This window comes from Megalopta genalis, chromosome 7 (assembly GCF_051020955.1).
Source record: "Megalopta genalis isolate 19385.01 chromosome 7, iyMegGena1_principal, whole genome shotgun sequence".
NCBI classification, from domain to species: domain Eukaryota; kingdom Metazoa; phylum Arthropoda; class Insecta; order Hymenoptera; family Halictidae; genus Megalopta; species Megalopta genalis.
This window is the reverse complement of record NC_135019.1, coordinates 138,032-162,563: the sequence shown is the minus strand read 5'-3', so window position 1 is coordinate 162,563 and position 24,532 is coordinate 138,032. Positions and strand designations below refer to the sequence as shown.

Sequence of the window (24,532 nt, the reverse complement as noted above, 5' to 3'; positions counted from 1 at the left end):
ATCGCTCGAACCGGAAGCGTTCCTCCGCGGCCAAGCGAGACAAAAATGGTAAGAAGCGGGTAGCGTCGTCGAGGCGCGGGCAAAATTTGTTAGCGCATACGGTAAACGGTCGTGGAAGGCGGTGAGAACCAGCGTTGCAGAGAAACGGATTCGAAGCACAGAGGTTTGGAGAAGCGATACGATCAGCGGTACGCGCGCGCGCGCGCGCGCGCGCAAACACACACGGTTAAAGAAAAAAACCTTCGCGAGAGCAGCGTCGCGAACGGAAAAGGTAACAACGAAACGAACAATCGAAACAACAAAAGGAACAAGAACAAGAACAGGAACAAGAACAAGAACAAACGTCAAGAAAAACCGGCGGTACACGGCATACACGCGCACACTCGAGCGTACGGCACACATACGCGCAAACGCGACTCCGCTCGAAGGATCGAGCTCGGTCGAGCGCCGCCGGTTGCGTCGTGGTCGCACCTTGATCCCTCGTGTCCTCTTTTCGGCCTGAGCGTCCTCGGATAGCACCGCGGTCGGGGTCTTCCGCTGCGCAGCACCGTTCTCTCTACCTAAATGGTCCTTGGGACGGGTGTCGGGACTGGGGATGGAGGATCGATCGACTGGATCGACTGGATCGGCGACGACGGCCTCGCCGTCGTCCAACCCTGCCGAGCGGCTCTCGGCGCGACAAAAGGTCCGAGAGGAGGCCCGATCGATGGAAAGCGACAACGACGACGACGACGACGTCCTTCCCTGGGCCAAAGACTCCGATCCATCGAACAGATCGGAGGATCCCCGAGCGAGTTCGCTCCCTGAAAGCTCGAACGCGACCGAAGCGTCGGTCCCCCCTCGATCGAGCAGCACCGAACTCTCGACCGGTTTCTCGTTTTCGCTCGACAAGTAAGTGCTGTAATCGCTCCAACTGCCTATACCCCCGGGAAGATCGGCGATCAGACGCTCCGTCTGCGGTCCCCCCGCGAAGAACGAGTTCGCGGGGCCGCCGTTGCCCCCGCGATCCCCGCGATCCCCGCGACCCCCGCGACCGTTCGCCCCCCCGTCGCGATCCTCGTCGAAGTCGTCCGGACCGTGGAAATCGAGATCCGCGGTATCTTCCTCGGCGTAGTTCGCGAGGTTCTCGAACAGGTAGCGTTCGGCTTCGTGATAGGGGTGCTTGTCCGGCCAGAAGCCGGTGTCCTGCGACAGGAATTCCGATTTGCTCGGCTCCGGGTACGTTTTCAAGATCAGGGTCGGTCGAGGTCTCTTTTTCTCGGGACTCAGCACCAGGATCTCGTCGGCTATGTAGAACCGCACCTTCGGCTGCTTCGACTCGGTCGCGACGTCGTCCGTCTCGGTCTCGATCTCGATCTCGATCTCCGGCTCCGTCGAGACCCGCTTCTCGGACTCTCGTTCGACGTCGAGCCGCGAGTCCGCCCCGATCGGCGAGACGTCGATCTCGTCCGACGTCGAGTCCGTCGGTTTCGGGACATCTTCGAGTTCCGTCGGTCCGTCTTTCTTTTCGCTCGCTTTCTCCGTCTTCGCGTCCGCGATCCTCTCTTCGGGTTCCTCGGCCGGTCTCGGCTCCGTCGGCTTTTCCAACGATTCTATCGGCGTCGATTCTTCCGAGATCGTCGCTTCCTCCTCGGACTTTTCCGGTTCCTTCGGCCGAGAAGAACGATCGATCGGTTCGTCGTCGTCGTCCTTCTCTTCGATTTTCGCTTCTTTCGCCGACCTTTCCACCTCGTCCGTCCGAGAAGTCTCCTCGAGTCGCTCGTCCGGATCCTGTATGCGGTCGATTCTCGTCGATTTTTTCAGAGTCGTCTCCACCTTCGTTTCGGGCGGATCCTCGCGCTCGGATTCCGCGGTCGGTGCGCTCGCGACCGTCCCACCGCCTTCCACCTCAAATACCGCGGCCTTCGGGACGACCGGCTCCTCGCGAGTTTTCGACTCCGCCGCTCGTTCCATCGTTGCTTCGGTCTTTGCTTCGTCCAGCTTCTCTTCTCGAGCATCTTCTCTCGCGACGGGAGCACCGCCGACTTCGAGCGTCTCCTCTTTCGGCGAAGATCCTCGATCGGCTGCTCCGTCCGCGGGCTCCGGTTCCCGGTCCTCGCGTTTTCCTCTCTTCGCTTGCTTGCTCTTTCGTTTCGATTTATCCTTGGAGGCTGCCGGGGACTTGTCTCGCGCCGCAACCGACGTTTCTTCGGAAATTTCGGTTTCTCTTAATTCCTTCTCGATCGCTTTCGGAGATTCGAATTTCTCTTCGATCGCTTCCGACGCTCCGGATTCTCCTTCGGTCGACGTTGGCGCTCGCGATCGCTCCACGGACGCTTTCGACGTCTGCAATTTTTCTTCGACCGCCGTTTCCAATCTCTTCTCGATTTTCTTCGATACCTCGACCGCTTTCGGAATCTCCGTTCGCTCTCCCTTCGTTTCCGGCACGACCGTTTCCTTCTCGGTCGTTTCTTCCGCTGTCTCCGTTTTCTCCGTTTTCTCCGTTTTCTCCGTTTTCTCCTCGCCTCTCGAAACCGATCCATCCTTGCTCTCGCGGTTAACTATCTCGACTTCCACGACCTCTTGCTTCGATTCGATTCGATCCTGCCCGGTAGCTCGATCGTCGGCAACGGTTTCTTCCGGAGTTTCGGCGGGCTGTTCTTTCAATTTCGGAGACTCCGCGAGGATCGCTTCGTCTCGAACCATCGGTTCGTCGACGGTAACGGCGACGACGCCGTCCCGAACGATTTCAACCGGCTTGTCTTTTTCTTCGCTGACTCCTCTCGAAGCAGATTTCTCTTTTTTCTTCTGTTTCCTCTTCTCTCGTTTGGACAGCTTCGCTTTTCCTTCCATCCGAGGCTGTTCCTTCCTCGCGATCGCCTTCTCGTCGGAGACCGTCTCTTCCGTAGGCGTTTCGGGAAGCGCGGACGCTTCTTCGCGTTCCGGCTCCGATTCGACCGTCGTCTCGCTCTTCTCCTCCGCGACGCTCGCTTTCGACTCGTCGATCGATTCTCCTACCTTTCCATCGATTTTCTCTCGATTCGGCTCTTTCTCGGCTTCCGATTCTTTTTCAACCGCAGCCTCGCTTCTCCGTTCGAGCGGCTTCTCCGTCGTCTCGATTTGCGATTTTCCTTCGCGTCGTTCGGGTACCTCGGGCTTCTCCGAACGCGTCTCCGAAACGACTTCGAGCCGGTCTTCTTTCGCAGACTTCTCAGCGTGTTTCGCCTCTTCCTTTCTTTCCTCGGTCTCGGCCTCGACCCCGACCTCGAGCTCCTTCGCGACAGAAACGGTCTTTTCCTTCGATTCGAGATTCTCGCCTTTTACCGAACACGCTTCCTCCTTCTTCGCGACGCTCGCTCCTCTCTGTTGCTCCTTGTCGTCGGACTTTCCTTTCCTCGACTTTTTATTCTTCCTCGAACTCGTCGATCGTTCGTCGACCTCCCGCTTCGCCGGCCCTTCGACCTTCTTTTCGCGAATTTCTTTCGACTCGCCTATCTCGACGGATTCGAGTTTCGCGGGTTCTTCGAGCTTCCGTTCGGCCCCCGTCTCTTCCTCGGTCGGCCGCGCCTTCTCGTCGAGGTTGCTCTCTTTCTCGCCAAAGATCGTTTCTCGAGGCACCTCGCCGTCCTTCACCTTCGTCTCTCTTTTCTCCGTTTCCTTCGGTCCTCGCTCGTCGACTCGTCCTCCTTTCTCTCCTTTCACCTTGTCCGCGTCCGCGTCCGCGTTCGCGTTCGGGGCGGCGTCGTCCCTTCCCTCGGCCTTCTCCTTCGGGGGCTCCGCTTCGCCGCTTTCTCGATCCTCTCTCGCCTCGACGTCGCTCCTGCCCGACTCGTCTCTTTTCTTCGGCTTCTCCTTCTCGATCGTCTCGCCCGCTTTCGACGAAGAGCCGTCGTCTTCCGATCCGTTCCGTTCCGCGCTCGCGCCACCGAGGATGTCGACGGGTTTCTCGATCGGCCGCTTCTCGTCTCTTCTCGCGCTTCTGGATCGCGATCTGGATCGTCTGGATCTCAGCTCCCTTCTGTTCACGACCTCCACGAATCCTTGCTCGTCGATCCGAACCACTTCCTCGATGGGAACCGGCTCCGGAGCCTCCTCCACGACTATCCGCACCGCCGGAGCCGGAGCCGGAGCCGGAGCCGGAGCCGGAACCGGAGCTGGAATCGGAGCTGGAATCGGAGCTGGAATCGGAGCTGGAATCGGAGCTGAAACCGAAGCGGCGGCGGCTCGTTCCGAAGACCGTCCCTCGCTCGCGGCGGTCGATTCGGCGCGTTTGCCGACTATGGCGGCCCACGAGCCGCGAATCTCTCGCGCAGCTTCGCTCTCTTTCAAGCTCTCCATCTCTCGTTCGGCCTTCTTCTCTATCTCCTCCACCCAAGACCACGTCTCTTCCATCGCCGCTTCTTTCACCGTGGCAACTTCCGCGCTCCTTTCCGCGTTCGCATCGGGTTCCTCTTCTTTCGCTTCTCGTACATTATCTCGGTCGACCTCTTCGAATTCCGTCGCTCCGATCTCGAACGATTTTTCCGGCCGTTGGTCGGATTTCGGTGGAATCGGTTTCACCGGTGCGACGTCTTCCCGCGCGCCCCGAGGCGGAGTTCCCCGAACGGAAGCCGCGACCCGAGCGTACGATATTTTTCCCTCTCCGGTAGCCGCGTCCTCCGACTTCGTTTCCTCGGATACCGCTCGTTCTTCCTCGTTCGTCTCAACCGGGGAGCGCGCTCTCGTTTCTCCGCTCCTCTCTCGCCTCGAGTCCTTGCTCTTCCGCGGCTGCTTTCTCTTCCGCCGCTCGTCCGGCGCGGCGTCCACCGCTCGTTCCATCGGCTCTTCCACCTTCGATACCTCGGTCGACGGTTCTTCTCGGTTTCCAGCGACGGTCTCGTTTCGCGAGTCTTCCGAGGGGATCGCCGTCGGTTCCGTCGTTGCCTTCGCGCTCGCTACGGAAGCCCACGATTTCGAAGAGACCGGCCGAACGACGTCTCCCGCCGGCGTTTCCTCTTCCGCGCAGGCCTCGATCGGCTTTTCTTCGCTCGTTTCCGGTTTCGAATCTTCAACGGCTCGAACAATTTCTTTCGTCGATTTTCCGTCGCGTTCCTTCTTCGTTTCCGAAGTGTCGGCCTCGATTTCTTTTTTGCGAAGATCCGCAACGGATCTTCTTGCTTCGGTCTCGGGCTTCTCTTTCCCCGTTTGTTTTCGTTCTCCGGATTTCCCAGCTTTCGCTTCTTCCGTGTTCTCGGTCGCGGTCGCGGTCGCGGTCTCGGTCTCGGTCTCGGTCTCGGTCTCGGTCACGGTCACGGTCTCGTCTTCCGCGGATTTGGCCAATTTTTGTTCCAGCGTTCCGCCGCTCTCCAGTTTCTCGGACGATTCCGTCTCGTCGATGCCAGTCGGATTATCCAACGAGGGTTCCTCCGATCTCTCTGCTCTCGATTTTTCCGCATCCGACGCACGGTCGACTTCCCGCTCTTCGACGACTCGTTTCGCGTCCGAAGCATCGTCTTCCGTTGCCGACGCGATCGCTCGACTCTCTTCTTCGACGCCCGCCGCTTCGATCGCGGTTTCGTCCTCCTTCGAAGCTTCGAGCTGCTTCTCCTTCTCGAATTTCGACTCTGATTTCTCCTCCGGCTTCTCTTTCGCAGCCGCCTTCTTCCTATCTCCGTTTCCCTTCGGTCTCTCCCTTTTCCGCGAAACTACGGGAGATCGTTGCGCGACTTCCAATTTCGCTTCCGGTTTCGCCTCGATTTTCTCCTCTTCCGCGATTTCGACCGGTCTCGTCTCTCCCTCGGGCCGTTCCTCCTCGTTTCCGCCATCGACGACCACCTTTTCTCGAGCCACCGGCCGTTTCTTCTCTCGTTCGACCCGCGTCTCGGATCGTTTCCCCTTCCTTCTCTTCGCATTTTCGAGCCGTTCCGACTCGAGTTTCTTTTCAGCGTCGAATCGCTCGTTCTCCGATCCCTTTTCGGTTTCGGGCCGCTCTCGATCGCGCCTCCGTTCGTCGTCGGGTCGCTTCTCGTCTCGATCGTCTCCCTTCACCGTCTTCGCGACGTCGTCGAGTGGCTTTCGTTCTCGCATCGTTTCTTCCCTTCCCTCCGTTTCGGGCCGATTCGACGCCCGTTCGTCCCCGACCTCGGCCGGCTCCGCCGACGCTTCTTTCTCTATCTTCTTCTCGGTTTCGAGTTGTCTCTTCTTCTGTTTATTCTCTTTTCTCTTCGCAGCTTCGGATCGCTTCTTGTCTCGTTTCCGTTCGACATCCGATTCCACCTCGTCCCGTTTCGTCCCGGATCGAGGTTGCTTCTCTTCTTCTCTCGTCTCGATATCCGCTTGCTCCGGTTCTCGACTTTTCTCCATTTCCGGTTCCTTCTCTCCTCCTTTCTCCGCAACGTCTTCTCGTTTCTCCTCCTTTCTCTCTCGGACATCGGATCGCTTCTCCCCCTCCTCTTTCGCGGGTTCGGCTCGCTTCTTCTTTCGTTTCTCTCGAATTTCAGGCTGCCTCTTCTCGCGCTTCTCTCCTCGTTCCTCCGGTTCCTTCTTCTCCGGCTTTTCCTCCGCCGCCGCCGCCGCCATCGTCGTCGTCGTCGTCGTCGTCGTCGTCGTCGAACTTTCCGACATCGACGGCAATTTTGCTTCCTCGATCTCTTTCTTCTCCTCTTCTCTCGGAGAATCCGGTTTCTCGACTTCCGTCTTTTCCTGCCAGGGTGCAGGCTCGCGTTCCCGCCGTTTCGATTCAACTTCCGGTTGCTTCTCCGGCTGCTCTTTCACAACTTCGGGTTCCTTTTCCTCCAACTCGTTCTCGTCCTTGGTTTCCTCCATTGCAACTTCCTCCGGAACTTGGGCTCGTCTTTTCTCCGGTTCGTCGCGGTCTTCCTCCGGTGGTTTCTTCTCCGATTTCTCCGGGACACCGGTCGTCGGTGCTTCGGGGGCGGTCCTTTCTCGCTTATCTCGCGCGGCGGGTTCCTTCTTCCTCTCCTTCTTTCCCTTCGATCTTTCGGGGACTTTCTCCGGTTTCGGTTCCACCGTCGTCGTCGTCGTCGTCTCGTCTCTTTCTTCGGAGCCTTTGCTCGCGTCGCTCGCGCTTCCCACAGATCGGATCGACGAGCCAACCGTCTCCGGCGATCGGAAGCTCTCGGTCTCGGTTACCGCTTCTTCCACCGTATCCTTCGCATCGTCCGCTCGAGAGTTTTCCGTCGCGCGCACCGAATCTTTCTCCTCCGTTCTCCCTTCGGCATCGGGTTTCTCGGCGTCGACGACTTCGAGACTCGACGATCGTTCGACGTCTTCGGTTGTCTCGGTCGTCTCGCCGCTCTCGAGGTCTATCGCTTTCACGGATTCCGCGCGTTCCTTCGTTCTTTCGGTTTCTTCCGCATTCGTCGTTTCATCGTCTTCCAAAGCCGCGTTTCTCGCTCGAGACATCGCGGACTTCACCCAGTCGGATTCCAGTTCGCGATACACGGATAAAGGATACTTGAGAGATTCTTCGATGAACGCCGTCTTTCTGAATTCTGCCGCCGACGGCGCGGTCCTTTCTTCTCCGGTCTTCTCCGGCTCGAGCTTCTTCATGGTCGCTTCCTTGACCATCTCCTCGATGCTGCCCGGTTTCTCCGACGCGGGCGCGGGTTTGTATTCCCGCAGCACCTCCACCACTTTGAAGCGACGATAGAAGCCGATCTCCGCTTCGGCGTAGGCGCGATAGTCGCGCCGGTACGGTTTAACCGCGTCGTCGTAGTAACACGGAGCCGCTCTATCCTCGTTCTCGGACTCGGAACCGTTCGACTCCCTTTCGATCACGGTCACCTTCTCATCGACCACGACCTCGACTCCTTTCTCCTCCGCTTCGCCCGATCGCGCGACGGCAGCTGCTTTCTCGACGATTTCTCGCGCTTTCGTCGGCTCGCGCTCGGACACCTCGACCCTCGTCGGTTTCTTCGCCTCTTCGATCGATTCCGCGGCAGCTAAACTTTCACCGACAACGTCTCCCGCTTTCCCCGCCCCGATCTCGACCTTCGCGACCCCGAAACCAACGTCGGACTCCTTCGTCTCGACGACGACGATCGACCTCTCTCCGTCTTCGAGCAACTCCTTTTTCCGAACAACGACCTTCTCGAATTTCTTACCTTTCTCCGAGTCAATTTCCTCGGGCCTAACGTCGTTGGTCCGCGTCGGAACCTCGGTCTCTTTCTCGTCGAAATTCTCGCCGGACGACTCCGTCGAAACCTCCTCGGCCGCGTTCGATTCTCTTTCGTCCGATTTAGCCGACGGAGCGATCGGACCGTTCGCGTCTTTCGGCGAGCCTGCCCCCGCGTCTCTCTCTACGAATTTAGGCGACGAGGGCGTTCCGGACCGACCCCTCCTCCTATCCTGAACGCTACCGAACAGAACCGGCTGACCGTTCTCGTCGAGACCGTCGACGTAGACCGCGTAATCCGAGCCCGGTTTATCGTCCAACGACGTACTCGCGGCGACGGCGACGGCGACGGCGGCGGCTCGATCGTCCGATACCCTAGCATATCTGGTGGTTAAGCGCGTTTCTACCGTTTCGGGACGCAGGGTGATTAGTTCGGTGGGTTTGGAGCCTACGATCTTGGGTAGGGGGATGCTCTCTAAGATCTCTACGGATTTCACGGATTTCACGTTCGGTGGTTTCAAGTCGGCGGACCCGGGGATGCCGGTGACCGTGGTCACCGTGGTCACCGTCTTCTCGACGATCACCGCTTTCCCGGTCGTCGACGTTTCCTCGGACGTCGTCGCCTCGTCGCTCTCGCGCTCCTTCTCGCCTTCTCGAACATTTTCGAACTCGCCGGTCGCCTCGCTCGCTCTCGACCTCGACCCCGGAGCATTCTCGTTCTCGTCCTCGTTCGGGGTCGTCGAACGTTCCTTCGCGACCGGCCTCTCGTCTTTCCTCGTCGACTCCGAGCTCGGAACGCCGGCACCTCGATCGGGTTTCGCGGCTTTGGCTTTCCTCTTCGCGGATTCTTTCTTCGAAGCCGCGAGTTTGCCCGTAGACACCGAACTTTGCTTTTTATCGGTTACGACGAGAGGTTCGACCTTTTTCTTCGATTCGGCTGGAGATTCCTGCGCGATCTCCGCTTCGGGAGTTTCAACCGTCCGGGCTGGCTTTTCCGATCCCGACGTCGTTTCTTCTCGTTCGGTTTCGGATTCGAAAGCTCCGGCAAGCTCGGCTGTTTTTCCCGGTTCGATTTCCATCGTGGGAGACCCGGGCTTATCATCGACTTTAGGAGACGTCTCCGTCGGTTTCTCGCCTTCTCTCGATCGTTCCTCGATCGGGGACGCGGCTCGATCGTAGCCATCGCCGTTCCCTCTCGCTTCGGCCTTCGAGTCGAGGTTCGGCGCGTCGGCTCCACTCGTTTCGGGCTCCCGTTTCGACTCGTCGACGACGACGGCGTCAGGCTCCTCCGTCTTCTCCTTCGGTTTGCTCGGCTTTCTCGCCTCGATTCCAGGAGTCTTCGGCTTCTCGACTCTCTTCTCGGACTCCTCCGTTTTCTTCGTTGGCTTTCCAGGGACATCGGCGAGAACGATCGTTTCTTCCTCGAGGACTTTGATAACCGGCGATGCCTCGATACCGAGCAAACCGGCTTCTTCGCTATCGACGACGGGCGCGACTGCCGTTTCCGTGGTTTCCGTGGCTTCGGACGTGGCTCGTCGAGGCACTTTTTCCGGTTGCAGTTTCGCGTCGAACTCGCTCGTTACATCGGCGTTGATTTCTTCCGATGCTTCTTCGCTGTCCGCGGGTAATCGCTCTCGCGGCTTTTCCGAAACAACGTTGGAAGCAACGGACTTTGATATCTCGTCGGGTTTCTCGACAGGTTTCTCAGCGGGTTTCTCGACAGGTTTTTCAACAGGCTTCTCGGTAAGTTTTTCAACAGGCTTCTCGGCAAGTTTTTCAACAGGTTTCTCGGCAGGTTTTGCAACAGGTTTCTCGACAGGTTTTTCAACAGGTTTCTCGACAGGTTTCTCGACAGGTTTCTCGACAGGTTTCTCGACAGGTTTCTCGACAGGTTTCTCGACAGGTTTCTCGACAGGTTTCTCGACAGGTTTTTCAACAGGTTTCTCGATAGGCTTTTCAACAGGTTTTTCGACAGGTTTTTCAACAGGTTTCTCGGCAGGTTTTTCAACAGGTTTTTCGGAAAGATTCTCGGCAGGTTTCTCAGCGGATTTCTCGTCGGGTTCTTCCGTGCTCGATCGCTTCTCGAGCCGTTTCTCGAAAGTCCGTTTCGTCTCGGCCGCCACCGCCGCCGCCGCCGCAACCGCAGCCGCTTCTTTCCTGGCCTTCTTTCCTTTACCTTTCGTTCGCTTCTCGGATTCGATTTTCCTCGCGTCCCGCGGCGTCTCCGGCTTCGAGTCTTTCTCTTCGATCGAAGTTGCTTCCGGAGCTTCGCCTCGCGACTCGTTCTCTTCGCTCGGCGTTTCGCCCACCGTCGCGACGGTTTCGTTCGTCGTGGACTCGATCGCTCGATCCAATTCGCCGATCGCAGCTTCCTGCTCCTTCTCGATGTCCATCTTCGACTCTCTCGCCGCTCTCGCTCCGTTCTCGTCGGTCGCGTTATTTCGCGGCTCCGTTTCTACCTTCTCTTCGATCTTTTCGTCCTTCTCTTCCGGTATTTCTTCGACTTTCACGGTCTCGTCTTTCCGTTTCCCTCCAAGATCCTTTCGACTCGATCTCTTCGGCGTCCGACCCTTCGCTTTCTCTCGCGCGTTCGCGTCCTTCGCCTTCTCGTCTTCCCCTTCGACGATCTCCTTCGACGTCTTCGATCCGTCTTGCTCCACGGGCTTCTCCGTCGACCCGTCGATCTTCCCGTCGTCTCCGTCTCGAATCACGTCGTCGGCTTTCTCGTTCGCTTTCTCGTTCGCTTTCTCGTTCGCTTTCTCGTTCCGAACTCGAACGATTCCCGCAACTTTCGATTCTTTCGCCTCAACGTCCTCTTCCTTCGCTTCTTCGTCGACGTTAACCAAATTCCTCGTTTCCTCTTTACTCTTCTCGACTTTATCCGGCTTCGCGGCGTCCACGGTTTCGTCTTTCGCCGCGGCAGCTTCCTTCTTTCTCTTTTGCTTCTTCTTCGACCCGGCTTCCTTCCGCGTCTTTTCCTCTTTCGCTTCCACGTTCGCCCGACTCGACTCTACTTTTGCCTCCGCTTTCGCTCCTTCTTCCTTTTCCTCGATCGTCTCGACCTCTTTCAGGGTGATCTCGGTCTTGGTCTCCTCTTTGGCCTTTCGCGTCACCGAGGCCTCCACCGGCGAATCCTTCGACTTGGTTTCTATTTTTGGCTCCATCTTCGATTCCACCTTGGATTCCACCTTGGATTCCATCTTGGATTCCACCTTGGATTCCACCTTCGATTCAACCTTCGTTTTACCTAGTTTTTTTCTGTCGCCAGCTTTCGCGTTCCTCTTCTCGTTATCATCTTTCGCTTTCTCCGGGATCGCGGAGTCTTTCGGCTTGGCCCGGTCCTTGGACTTGTCCCTCTGCCCTCTCCTCTGCTTGCCCATCTCCTCGATTTCCCTCAGAGCCTTCTCGATCTCGTCGTCGACCTTCTCCGGCTTTTTCTTCTTCGCCCTCCGCTTCTTCTCCTGCTGCCCCTCGGCCTGCTCCGCCGTTTCCTCCCGATCCTTCCTGCCCTTTCGATCCTCCTCCTTCTTCTCTCCCGGAGGAACCTCGCCGCTGTCCGCAGGACTCTCCGGCTTCCGTTCGACCTCTCTGGGAGGAGCCCGCTTCTTCTCGGCCACCTTGGCCCTCTCCTTCCGAGGCTTCTCCTTCTTCGGGGCTTCGGCGATCTTTTTGTCGACGGGCGTCGGCGTCGTCGTCGTCGTCGTCGTCGTCGTCGTCGTCGTCGTCGTCGTCGTCGGCGGCTCCGGTCTCCTCTTCGTCTCCTGCTGCTGATTCCTCCTCGGCTCTCTCTTCCTCGTCGTGTCCCACGCGGTCTCCTCCCTCTTCTCCTTCGCCGGCGAGGACTCTCTCGCCGGTCTCTGTCCAGCCTCTCCGGGTGGCGTCGACTCGTGCATCGACGATCCGTTCGAGTTCACGGGCGATCGCGACCTCTCCTTGGCTCGTCTCGCCGCGAAGCCGATCACGGCGGAGGGCGGAGCAGCGGCTGCCGCTCGGGGGCCGAGGCCCTGAGAGAGGATCTGAGCGTAGGAGAACGTCTTGCTCTCGTTCGGCGGCCTCGACTTGGTCGTCTGCGGTGCCTCTTCCGGTCGCGTCGCGGGCTCCTCCGACCGTTGTTCCGTGCTCTGCGACGAAATCGAAGCCGAAGGCGGTGGCGAAGGCGGAGGCGGAGACGGAGACGAAGGGTCGGCCTCGACCGCCGGAGGAACGTCCGCGGGAGGCGCTGGAGCAGGACCGCGTTTCTCCTCGGCGCGCTGCTCGATCGCCGCGGCCGGTGCGTCTCTCGCCGGGTTCTTCGCTCGCGGCTGCTTCTGATGCTTCGGCGGCGGCTGCTGACCGGGCCGATGGATCTCGGTTCCAGCCTCTGTCTCGGTCACGGTCGCGGTCGCGGTCACGACCTCGACCTCGGTCTCGGTCCGGGCCTCCGGCAGGTAACTCGGCCGAGCGACATACTGCTCCGACGGGAACGGCATCCGACCGTCGTAACGAGGTAGAGCCACTTGCGGAGGCGGCGCCGCGGGCACGTAGACGTACGAAAGCTCCGGATAGGCGATCTGCGAGCCGATGAAGCCCACCAGCTCGGGCATGGGCGGATGAACGTAGCCGTAGACCTCGGGAACTCGCGTCCCCGCGTCGTAGCTCTTCTCCAGCAGATTGTACTCGTCGAGGGGCTCGTCCGTCCAGCCGACCCGAGCGTCCGGCATCTCTTCCGGCTGGTTCGAGGCAACCGGAACCTCGGGTTGCCCGCGATCGGTCTCCGGACGACCGGCTTCCTCGGGAGCCCGCGACTCTGTCCCGTCGTCCTCGACCACGGGCGCATCGGGCGTGTCCGCCTTCCGCCGAGGCGTCTCCGACTCGCCGCCGGCCCTCGCCTCGGCTTCCTTCGGCACCGAATACGCCGGCTTTCTGGTCTCGGCGGACGGACTCCTCGAAGCGCTGGCTCTCCCGCGGAGAATGTCGGCGTACGTGGTGGAGCCGGGCGCCCAGATCGGGCTGGCGGATCGTCCTCGTCTCTCCTCTTTCGGAGTCAAAGCGGCGTTGGTCGGGGCCGGAGGCTCTCCGCCGGCCTCGAAGGCCGGCGTCCTCTCCGGCGGCTGCTCCTTCCTGGCCGTCGGCCTTCCGGCTTGCGGCCGCCGCCTGGATTCGGCGGCGTCCGCCTTGGTCGCGGACGCGACGGTCGCGCGCTGACGGGTCGGTCCAGGCTCGAGATCCTTCTGCTCGGACGCGGCCCGCGGCGTCTCTCGCCGAGTTTCCGAGTCGGCGCTGCGCGGCGGCGGCGGCGAATCGCGGCGGATCGGTCGCTCCGCGATCGGTTTGTGGACGGTGGGCCTCAGCAGCTGGATCGCCAGCGGCGAGGACGACCGGGCCTCCTCTCGCGGGTTTCGGAACGGGCTCGAGCCCCGCGAGCCGGGGCTCGTGCGGCCCGCGGCGATGTCCGCGTACGACACCTGCCCGATCGGCCGCGGCTCGGTGTTTTGCACATAGTTAGGGTCCACGGCGTAAATCTGATTGGTCAGTGTCTTCGCGCGCTGCCTCCAATCGTCCATCCTTTGCTGCAGGCTCTGCTTTATCCGCCACGGAGGAACGGCCAAGGCACAACAATGGAATACACATATGTACGTCAATTTTCTGGGAATCTCGTTTATGTTTGGATTTTTGTATATGTTCGTTTTTCGATCGATTTGCTCGATCGTTTCGATCGGTGGTTCTATCCTGGGGAAAGATGCTCGGGACTCGATGCGTCGCGAACGATGTTAGAGTAGGGGCTGGGGGGCGGGGGGGGGGGGTCGGATTCGGGCTCGGGCTCGGGCTCGGGCTCGGGCTCGGGTGTATTAATGTATCTCGAAGAAGTTTAGTACGCGCGTGTGCCGGATCAACGTGTTACGATATCGGCAGTGGCTGGTGAATGAAAGAAGAAACCCAACACCGTTCCCATTATTTCTATTTCTCATTTTTCGATTTATTTCCGAATTTCGTTTTTGCTCCTCGTTCTTTCGAGGTCGCGCAACAATTTCATCGATCGCTCGCCTCGAAACGCTCGAACAACGGTTACGCGAGTCGAGATTCGTCGACGCGGAACGGTAAGAACGATCGCTCGACGCGGTATCGTGTAGCTTCGATTCTATGCGTATGTATGCATGTATGTATGTATGTATGTATGTATGTATGCACGCGTGTACGTACGTATGTATAAAGTTTCGCTAAAAAAGATCCTGAGGTAAAAACAGTTTCCATCCGGGAGCGGAGATATTTTCGCGCCGGACCTCGTAACTTCTGGTTTCGCGGCTCTCGAGACGCCGAAACTTCTGAAACCCCCGAGTTTTCTAGAATCTCCGGAACACGAATTTTCGGGTCTCGAGAAACCCTCGGCGTATCGTCCGAACGGATGCCAATTTTCGAGATTTCGGACGTTTCGAATTTCGTCGAGGTCCGACCAACCTATCGAGAAGTTTGCGATTCCGCGATCCGTTCCGACGCTCTTATCCTCGTCCCGGATGGAATTACGCGGGAGAACGAACAAACGCGAGGATCGGACGACGCTAGCCGTCGGAACCGAGTCGTTTCTCAAAGGGCCGCGGCCGCGACCGTTCACGGCCGTCTCCACCGTCACGGATCCAACGGTTCGGGATCGGGCGTTCCGCGTTGCGCGAGAATCTTCGATCTTTCCGTGCGCGCCTGAATTTTGCTCTGCAACGACTTGATCTTCTCTCGGCAGAACTACGATCGTCTCGCAGAGACGGCGAGAGGAGAGAAAGAGAAAGAGAGAGAGAGAGAGACAGAGATCCGAGAAACGAAGAAAAACCAACGTGGACACCGAAACGTAAAACGACGACGACGACGACGACGACGACGACGACGCAAAAACGATACGACGGGGATCGATGATCCAGACCGGAACAGAAAGAAAATGAGCGAGATGGAGTGACGGAGCGGAGAGATCGAGGGAGAATGGCGGATGAAAGGGGTGCGGCAAAGAAAATTTCTTAAATCATATTGTAGCCGATGCGATGGAGTAGACGAAACAGATTGTCAACAAACGCAAACAAAGAGAAAACCCATGAAAAGAAAATAGACGGAGAGGTGAAAGAAAGATAGGGGGTTAAAAAGATCGTAAGAACGGATCGTTCGATTATTTGTCGAGCCGCGTTCCTCGACTCGTGCTCGCTGCGTTCCTTCGCGAGTCTCGACGCGAGTCTCGACGCGCGCGTCTGCGGAGGTCACTTGATTTTCTCGCGTATCTTTCGTTTCTCGTACTTTCCGGCGATTCGTCCGGCGACTTTCCCGGCGACATTCTCTTTCTCCGGGTATTCGCGAATCGAATCGTCCGTCGCTCGTTGCGCGATCTACTGCTCGCGACGATCGAAACTGAACAAAGAAGCCTACGGGTGTGATCGCGCGTGCGAAAGACAGTGTTGCGACAGCGACTCGAATCGTGTTTCGGTGGACGAGACAGTTTTGCAGTACGGTGCCGCTACCAAAGTTCTCGCGCCGTCTCGCCGTCGCGACGCAGAAATTGGACGGTGAGAACGGCGAGATGGTAGAAACAGAACACGTGAATTACGCAAGAATAGAAAGAAAATGAAAACAAGCAAAATCAAGTAATCCCCTTACGGTACAAAAAAGACGCGTAAAACTGTACGCATCGCGCGTACGATCGGCCGAAAATCTGCGTACTCGCACCTTCCGAACCCTCGAAACGGATCGGCGAAGGTTCGAAACGTTCGACGAGCGGTCCGTCGATTTCGATGCAAAATCGAAAGCTTTCGACGCTTCGGAACTTGAACAATTTTAGCCAGGATTTTCGAGTTCGTTTTCATTTGGAAAGTCTTCGCGTTTCTCGTTTCGAGCCTGCCGTACGCGGACTTTCGTGGCCGAACGGAGAACGGAGAACGGAGAACGGAGAACGGAAAACAGAGAACAGATACGGTACAGAGTACAGAGTACAGAGAACAGAGAACAGAGAACAGAGAATACAAAGAACAAAGAGTACTACTAGGAGAAAAGTAAAAGAGATAAAAGGTAAAAGGTTAAAGAAAAGTGAAGGATAAAAGAAAATGTAAACTCTAAGAAAACAACAAAGACACGTGCGTGAGAGTGCGACACGGTCGAGATTCCGTTCTCGTACGTTTTCGAGAAAGAGAACGGAGCGAGACCGGTTCAGTCGGGCCGTGATACCAACCGGTACCCCGTAAGAAATCTACCACCACGATGAAAGCGCGTTTCGCGAGGCTGCGTCGCGAGCGCCGGACGATCGTACGCTCGGATCGTCCCACCGACGAACGAGCGAACGAACGAACGAACGAACGAACGAACGTTTTTCGCCGGAATAATCGACGATCCGATCAAAGATTGTGTTATTCGTTGGCTCGAGAAGTCGTCGGTGTTTCTCGATGGAAGAAATTGAATGCGCGAGGACGAGATTAGCGGTTAGCGTTTAAAGATGGCGGAGCAGCGGTTAGAAGAGGGCCGTGCGTACAGAGTTCGTTAACGAGACGCGCGGCTTCGTTCGTCGCGAGCGCGTATAGGAAAGCCTCGATATGGGAAGGGCCGCGTTCGATCGACGATGTTAATATTTCACTCTTTCGCGGGCAACTTTGGATTCTTTGGAAAAGTTCGAACGACGAACGTTCGATTTTAGAGCGCAGCTTCGAATTCCGTCGACGCGTTTCGGTTGCTGGCGAAAGAGTCGGGCCAGTTCGAAGGGAAAAACTGAATGGAAACACCTTGACATAAAAACTGTGACGACTGTGACTGTGAACTGTGAACTGTGAACTGTGACCTGTGACCTGTGACCTGTGACCTGTGACTGTGGCTGTGACCGTGACCGTGACCGTGACCGTGACTGCGACCGCGACCGCGATCGCGAGCGAAAAGAACGTTCGTTATCGACCTCTGTCTCCCCTTTACGAGATACCTCCCTCGATAGTCGTCAAAATGTTTCCAGTGGCAGGGCGCGACCTTGTTACAGCTCGACGCGCAAAGGTTACACCCGCGTTCCGACTGCTCCGTGCTCGATCGCTTCGACGATCGTCCCGTCTCGTTCCATTGAAACGTCTTCCGACTCGCTCGGTAGAACCGCCAACGATTTTCCAGAGAATTCGACGAGAACGAGCGAAATTATCGAGCGGAGCAGCCGAAGATCGGGTCATCGGCGGAGATCCGCCCTGCCTCGGTTAGCGATCGACGGGCTCGGGTGAGTGGGTTAATAATCGTTAGTCGCGTTCTCTCTTGCTCGGGCACGAAGAAATCGGAAATCCGGGATACGCGATCCGCGCGCGTTCGAGAAGAATCCCGAAGCGATATCTTCCGTGGAACGGAACGCGGTTCGTTAGACGAGAGAGCATACGAGTATCCTGGTGGTGGTCTTCAGTTGGTATCGAGCAAATGCAAAAAACCAAGTTGCTGCTTTTAGCGCAATTGTGCAGGTGACGAGAAGGTGGGACCAAGGCGAACCTACCTGTTGCTCCTGCAGCGCCTTCTCCTTGTCGGCGGAGAGGTACGTCGGGCTCAGCACCGTCCTCAGCTGCTGCTCCACCTGGACGATCTGCTGTCTCAGCTGCTGTATCTCCTGCAATTAGATAGACGCCGTCTCAGAGTCCCGCGCGTCCCATCGACCGCGCCGTCGAGACGATCGCCGATCGCGGAACCCTTCTCGAGTCGATTCCAACCGATCGCGTACGTCGCAGAGATTTCAAAGAGATTTTCGAGAAAAGGTTGTCGTCGTCGTCGTCGTCTCGAGGTTCGTTCGAAGAGATCGGCGATGGCGTCTCGAGGGAGAGCGCGCGCGGTCCTCGGATCAGGACGAAACGGCGCGACGTCGCTACCGCGTCTCTTCCTCGCTCCCTAACCTGTTGATATCGATCGATCCGAGTCAGACAAGCCTCCAAAGACGCGACCTGTTCCTTGACGGTGCCGTGAAGGCTGTCCAAATCGGCCAAAAGTTCGTCGACCGTCTCGCCGATGCGACTATCCCCGCCGATTCCGGAGCGGAAGTGCACCTGCAGCTTCTCCATCGATATACCGATTTTCGTTTTCTGTATCGCCACGTCGCTCAGCATCTTTTCGCGCACGCTGTGCTGATCCCTCAGCGGTTTCTTCTTGCCCTGCGGCGATTCCAGGCTCTGCCTGGCCTTCTCGATCCACGATTTCACCTCCTTCATCTTTCGCTCGCACTGCTCCCATTCCTCGCTGGTCTCTTGCAGCAGAGCGTTCTAAAAACGGACAAGGAGAACGCGCGATGTATCTCTCTCTCTCGCACTCTCCGGCTCTGTAGCCGCGCGCGCGAGTCGGACCTAATCGAAAAAATCGATCGACACGAACCCTCTCCAACAGCCGACCCTCCACCTGCACCTTCGCTTCCTCGGCTTCCAGCAGCTTCTCGGGCAGCACGCCCACGCTGCAGACTTGACCGATGCTCTCGAGCTCTTTGCCCATCTCGCTCAGGTTCCTGTTAATCTGCTTGCAGCTCTTGGCCGCGGTCTGCAACCCGCCCCGAAAACATCTTTACCGGCTCGATCGATTTCCGCGGGAACGCGCGCGCCTGGCCTGGACGCGTCGTCGAGCGACCCTCGAGCGGAACTCGGATATCGAGAACGCGAGCCGTTTCGCGGCCGATCCGTTTCGAAAAGAAGAAGAAGCTCCGCTCGGGGCTCGAAGACGCGCGCTCCGCGGCCGGCGCTCCTACGCGACGATATACGAAAGAAAAGAGCAGATCCGGAGAGCAGAAACGAGACGGCCCTCGCGAATCGAATCGTCGACGTACCGAATACTCGTGCAGCCTCTGCCTGGCCTGCACCAGAGTTGCGAGCTTGAGCGGCTCGACCAGGAATCGCTTCTTCTCCTCCGTCCAGGCCTGGACAGCCTCGTAGAGGGTCCAGAACCTCTGCCAGGCGTCGATCGCGTCGGCGACGAGCTGCTTCCTCTCGTCGAGCCAGTCGCCGACCTGGCTCAGCTGTTCGGTCACGTTCCGCACGGTGCTCTCTATCAGCTGTTTCTCGGTGTCGTCCCTGGTGTTCTCCGCGATGGTTCGCCCGTTTCTCGTCAATCGCTCGAGCTTGTCCGCGATCGTTCCCAGCTCGTCCTGCACCTGCTTCAGCTGCTCCTTCAACGGACCCGGCTCGATCGATCGATCCTGAACCTTGAGCTCGGCCTGGCGTATCCAGGCCTGAACCTCGTCCAGGTCGGTCAGATAATCCGAGCGGACGGTTCGGGCCCGTTTCTGTTCCCTCTGCTTCTCCTCCATCGCCTGCGCAGTCGCCTCCGCGCAGAGCTCGAGGCCCGTCAGGTGCTGGGACAGATCGCTCGGCACCAGCTGCTGGCTAGCTTGATACCGCGCCTTAGTGCTTCCCGAGAACTTTTTCGCCGCGTCGAGCAGCTCCTCGACGGTCGACACGAGTCGATCCAACGATTCCTCGCAGGCGTCCTGGTCGGGCCCGAACACCTCTAGCCCCGAGACGCGGTCGCGCGCCTCGTTCAGACGCTTCCTCAGCTGATCGATCTCGCGCTCGATGCTCTCGAACGCCTCCAAGTCCTCGTCCGCCTTCCGGGATCTCTTCCGCAGGGAGTCGACGAGCCTGAAACGACCGGAATCGTCTCATTCGCGAGCCTTCTCGTTCCCGTTCCCGTTCCCGTTCCCCTTCTCGTTCCCGTTCCCGTTCCCGTTCCCGTTCCCGTTCCCGTTCCCGTTCCCGTTCCCGTTCCCGTTCCCAGACGACACGAGCGATAAGAAATTTCGACTCGACGACCCTCGGTCGTATAAAAGTCGCATCCTTTTCTCTTCGGAATTAATCTCCCACCCGGATTAATTTGTACGAGCGACGAAGGTGCGCCCGAAAAGAGTATACGGATTCTTCGAGTTCGCCGTACGGTTGCTTCCCGAATCGAAGAAAAGTCGAGCAAACCGTCGAAACGAATCGTAACTATCCGAACGAAGCTACGAGGGTCGAAGGACCAAGGAACCGACTCCGGAGGAAGAATCGTTCGCGCGACGGGGACGAATTTCTGACGCGGACGTTTCCCGCGGTGACCTTAGGCAGGGTATTCGCGCGCCTCGCTCGTCGGCCAGGTAAAAATAGATTTCGACGTACGCGTTTCCCGTTCGAGTTTCGGGCCTCGGTCCTCGGACCTCGGGTCTCCGATAACGCGTGCCACTTCGCGATCCTCGGGGCAAACGTTCGATTCGAAGGAGCGACGAGAGCGAGGAGAGAAAATAACCTAGGAATTGATCGGACGGGCCTCGAGGAATTGTCCGAGGCGGAGGCACTCGACGCTCGACGCTCGACGCTCGACGCTCGATGGATTTAGAGTCGGAAATGCGTGTCGCTGCCGACGGTGGCTGGCTTCGCTCCAGCCAGAGCGGACGACGCTTCGGCTAAAAGTAGACGATGCGTGCGCGCGCGCGCGCGCGCGCGACCGTTTCGGGAAGAACTTTGACGGAATCGGAATTATTCGTTTGCCACGGTCCCGGACTATTTTCGCCGGGCCGTTTTCTCGGTTTTTGGGCCGGTGGAAAAACGTCGCGTCGCGCGGAGCGCGATCGATCGACCGGTCGTCGATCTCTTTCCCAACATCGTCGAGACGTTGCGCGCGTCGACCTCCCGACCCGACCGAATCCGCGAACCTCGTCGCCGACGATATCGTAAAACGTTTCGTCGGAACGCACGCGCGTTCGCGAGGACGACGCGTCGCGCACCGCCGACCAGCCGATCGCGACGCGTTTTCGCGTCCGTTTCGCGTCGCGACCCGCGTTTCCGTTCGGAGAACGAATCGTCTCTCGTTCGAACGCGGACCACGCGGGAACCCGTTCTCGCCGTTTACTTCCGTCGCTCTCGATCGTTTTATCTCGTTTTCTTCGCCCGCGATCTCCGTCTTTTCGAGAATCGACGACGATCGCCACTCCGCGCCTCGCGTCGCGTATCGACCGTGCCTCTTTCATCGATGACACAATCTCGTACTCCGAAGAATCTGCTCGAGAGAGACGTCGCTTTTCGCGCGGTATTCGCGCGCAACAACGTCGCGATCGTCGCCGGTGCAGCCTGCTCTTTCTTTCGTTGAAGCTGCACGGGTTTCGTTCGAAGATCTTCCGACGATATCCCACGGAGTCGGACGCTTTCGCAGTATTTCGCAGTATTTCGCAATATTTCGCAATATTTCGCAATATTTCGCAATATTTCGCAACGTTGGACAACCGTCCGGGCTAGAAAGCTCGCGCGAACTAGCGACGATAAATTTTCTTTAACAAGTCCTCGAAGATGCGCGAAAGTTGCCCGCAACTGCTACACCTTCGGGCAACCTCCTCCATCCATCGAAACAGCGTTAAACAATTTTTTATCCGGCAAAACGTACACGTTTCTCGACGCGCGCGTTTCCGATCTCTTCTTCGCGAATACACGGTTTCGACGTAAAATATATAGGAACAACGATCTCGGCTCTAGTTTATTTTCACAAGATTTCGCAACATTGGACAACGACTCTTGCCAACGAAGCAGCGCGGCTTCTCGAAGGCCGTATAAAATTATTTCTTTCGATTCTCGACGAAAACTAAGAAGAAACGCGAACAATCGAACGACCGATCGTAACCCGTTCCAGGCGATAAGCGCGAACGTTTCTCCTTCGAAACCGTTCGAACTCGACCGAGGAGATTTCGGCGCCGGCAAGATTCCGGCCATCCTTCCGGATGCCCGTTCGTTGGAAAATAATTCGCAGGAAAGTGCGGCACGCGGCACGCGGCAGCGGAAAGCGGAAGTCCCGGTCCACGTGACGCAACCTTATCCGGGCATGTGACTCGACCCAACGTGCTCCGGCGCATCGTCGCGGCAAGTTCATCGCCCAAAGATATTTCGGTCGCACCAACCAACCCCGGTACACTTTTTCCTCTCTCGAACACCACGAAGACGGCTGCTCGATCCCGAAAATCTTCCGGATCTTCGAAAACGTCCGACCGGGGGCCGTGGCGGACGCGTTCCCCGACGAGAACGGATCAAATTTCCGAGAGGTTTCCCGCGGAGGATCGCGTCGACGTTCGGATCGAGACAGACGATACACTTTTCCGTACCTATTCTACGAGGCTCGTCTCGCGCGAATTCGATCGATTTATCGATCGAATCGTCCGGTCCGTCGCGTTCGCGGAGATCCCAGGCTTCTTCGGTTCTCGTTCCCTCGTTCCGAAATCGACGACGAACCGCGAGATATCGGTCCGGATTCCGACGAGCGGTAAATCGGATAACAGTATGGCGCGGCACGGTCAAGCTAAACAGCAGCGGTCGCGGTTCGAAACGTTATTAGACGGGCCGTAATAGCGTCTGCTTTGAAATTTTCGTCTTGGCGAGGCGCCGCGACGCATGCGGATTACGGGCGCGCCGCGTCGAGCAGCGTCGAGCAGCGCCGAGCCCCGCCGAGCCCCGCCGAGCCCCGAGAAACCCCGAGAAACCCCGTCCGCGTCCAGCCGCGCGCCGGCCGCCAACGAAAATCGACGACGGCCGAAAAGAGCAGCGCGCCGCGTCGCACCTAAGAATAATACGCCGTCTTCTTCGCGAGATCGCGAGTGAGTTCGCGAGTTCGCGAGAGGAAAGTTCGTTGGCTCCGAGAGGCTCGCGGTCCGCGTCATCCCGGAGCTTTTCCACCCTTACCGTGACACTTGCCGCTAGACTCGCCGCGATCGCTCCGCGCATCCGCCGCGCCGGTTGCGCTCGGTGTTGCAACGTCGCCTCGAGTTTTTCGACCCTGTCGACTGGGTCGCCGCGCGCGAGACCTCCGCGATTCTTTACCCTTCGTCGCGCGGTCTCGACGTTTCGTCGATTTTCCATCGGAAACGAGACTCGACTTTGCGCTCGAGTTTTTAGCCGATGGAACGGCTCGTTTCACGCGCCATTTTAGACAGAATTCGCGACGGCGTTCGGTTCGGTCGAACGGCGTCGTATTTTTTGGGGGACGCGCCGACTCGCGTCGCATTCGCGTTCAAGGGAAGTCCACCCCCGATTTCTATCGCCGCCGAATTCGCGAGCTTTCGAATATCGCGCGGCGCGATCGACTCTTCGACGTTCGCGATCGAACGTCGATCGACGCGCAAGATTCGCCCTGCAGCTAGGGTCTCTAACTTTGAATACCGTGGTCGCGCCGGGGACTCGCTTCTACCGAACAGAACTTTATCCGCCGCGGTTCGACGGAACAAGGTACGCGCTTTCCGTTCCGATCGACCGTTGCACCGCGCATTCTCGATTCTCGATTCCGAATTAAAAACTTTCTTTCATTTTCGAGTCGCCGCGAAATTCGGGTACGAGTCAACGTAAAACGCGATCGTTGCTCGAGGAAATTCTCGAGCACCGGGCACCGACGAATCTACCGAAAAACGAGGCGATCGAACGTCGAAAACGTTGGCACGAACGGTTGGCCGACGCTCGAACCGAGACACGCGAGAGCGAGTCGATATACCGTATCGCGGACAAAGTTCTCGCGCACCGTTACCATTTCGACGACCCGTCGAAACGATCCGGTTCGCGCGAACCCGGCAATAATTCGCGAAGCGGTCGAGCATTCGCACCCCGACCCCGTTCGCGACTCGTTCCTGCCTGCGGCCGCGACGCGTTACAAGTTACAACTTACGACCGGAGCGCTCCGACGATCGCGCTGCCGTGTGTCGCGCGTCGCGCGCCGCGCGCCGCCTCTCCGCTGCTCTCTGCCGCCGTCCGGCGATCGGCGACCGCCGACTGCCGACTGCCGACAGCCGACGGAGACACGTGCACGGTGCACCGTGTACCGTGTACCGTGCACCGTGCACCGAGAAACCGACGCGTTTCCGTATCGATCGGTGATAGAGGCCGCGGAGCTCGGCCCCTGCGGTAACAATATTTAAGCCAATAACGAAGCACAATCCCCGGCTAACGCGATCAACGCGAGCGAAAACACCGGTCGCGGTCGGACAAATTCATCGTTACGTACTAGCGGTCGACATGCCGCGGGATGGATCTCGTCTCTCGCCGCTTCCTCGACGTTTCCTCGACGCTTCCGGTTACCGCACGGCTCCAAAACCACCGTATCCGATCGCCGAATCTTCTTGGCAACGGCGACGATGATCACCGCGATAATTAAACGAAAGATTCGCCCGGTCTCCGCCGAACGCGAAATTAACGAACACCGAAATCTCGATGGTCGGAACTCGCGTCGAAAGAAAAATCACTGTTGCACGCTGCTATCTCGCGCCGTGTCACCGCGCCTTTATCGCGACTGCCCTCGCGATACGTTCGCCGACGAACTGCTCGAACGCCGTTCCACGGATTATTCTGGCGATAATGCGACGTCGCGGCCGAGGATCGTCGTCATACTTTATTTCCAGTCTGTCCCGCGCCGCGCCGCCCCGCGCTCCGCGCGAATCGCGGTTCGTGAGTCGTGATTCGTGGATTCGTGATTCGTGATTCGTGATTCGTGAGCCGTGAGCCGTGAGCC

General features: G+C 58.2%; 3 protein-coding genes across 3 annotated transcripts in view; all 3 read right to left on the bottom strand.

Moving 5' to 3' along the window:
- The window catches only part of LOC117218577 (muscle-specific protein 300 kDa), a 36,946-nt gene extending 36,410 nt beyond the window's left edge, over nt 1–536 (bottom strand). Inside the window, exon 1 of the mRNA XM_076523454.1 lies at nt 405–536. The gene's annotated coding sequence lies outside the window, so the exon portion shown is untranslated. The remainder of the gene's footprint in view (nt 1–404) is intronic.
- Nucleotides 537–11,371: 10,835 nt separating this feature from the next.
- LOC117218566 (uncharacterized) lies at nt 11,372–13,573 on the bottom strand (the record flags this gene model as incomplete). The annotated part of the gene is made up of 1 exon (XM_076523524.1): nt 11,372–13,573. A coding segment is annotated over one exon (2,187 nt), but the record flags the coding sequence as incomplete, so codon positions are not given.
- A 453-nt stretch (nt 13,574–14,026) lies between these two features.
- The window catches only part of Msp300 (Muscle-specific protein 300 kDa), a 54,823-nt gene continuing 44,317 nt past the window's right edge, over nt 14,027–24,532 (bottom strand). Inside the window, exons 35-39 of the mRNA XM_076523453.1 lie at nt 18,855–19,665; nt 18,413–18,571; nt 17,941–18,303; nt 17,550–17,660; nt 14,027–14,809 (exon numbers count right to left, since the gene is read on the bottom strand). Coding sequence (XP_076379568.1) covers nt 14,699–14,809; nt 17,550–17,660; nt 17,941–18,303; nt 18,413–18,571; nt 18,855–19,665 — 1,555 coding nt within the window. The 3' untranslated portion in view covers nt 14,027–14,698. The remainder of the gene's footprint in view (nt 14,810–17,549; nt 17,661–17,940; nt 18,304–18,412; nt 18,572–18,854; nt 19,666–24,532) is intronic.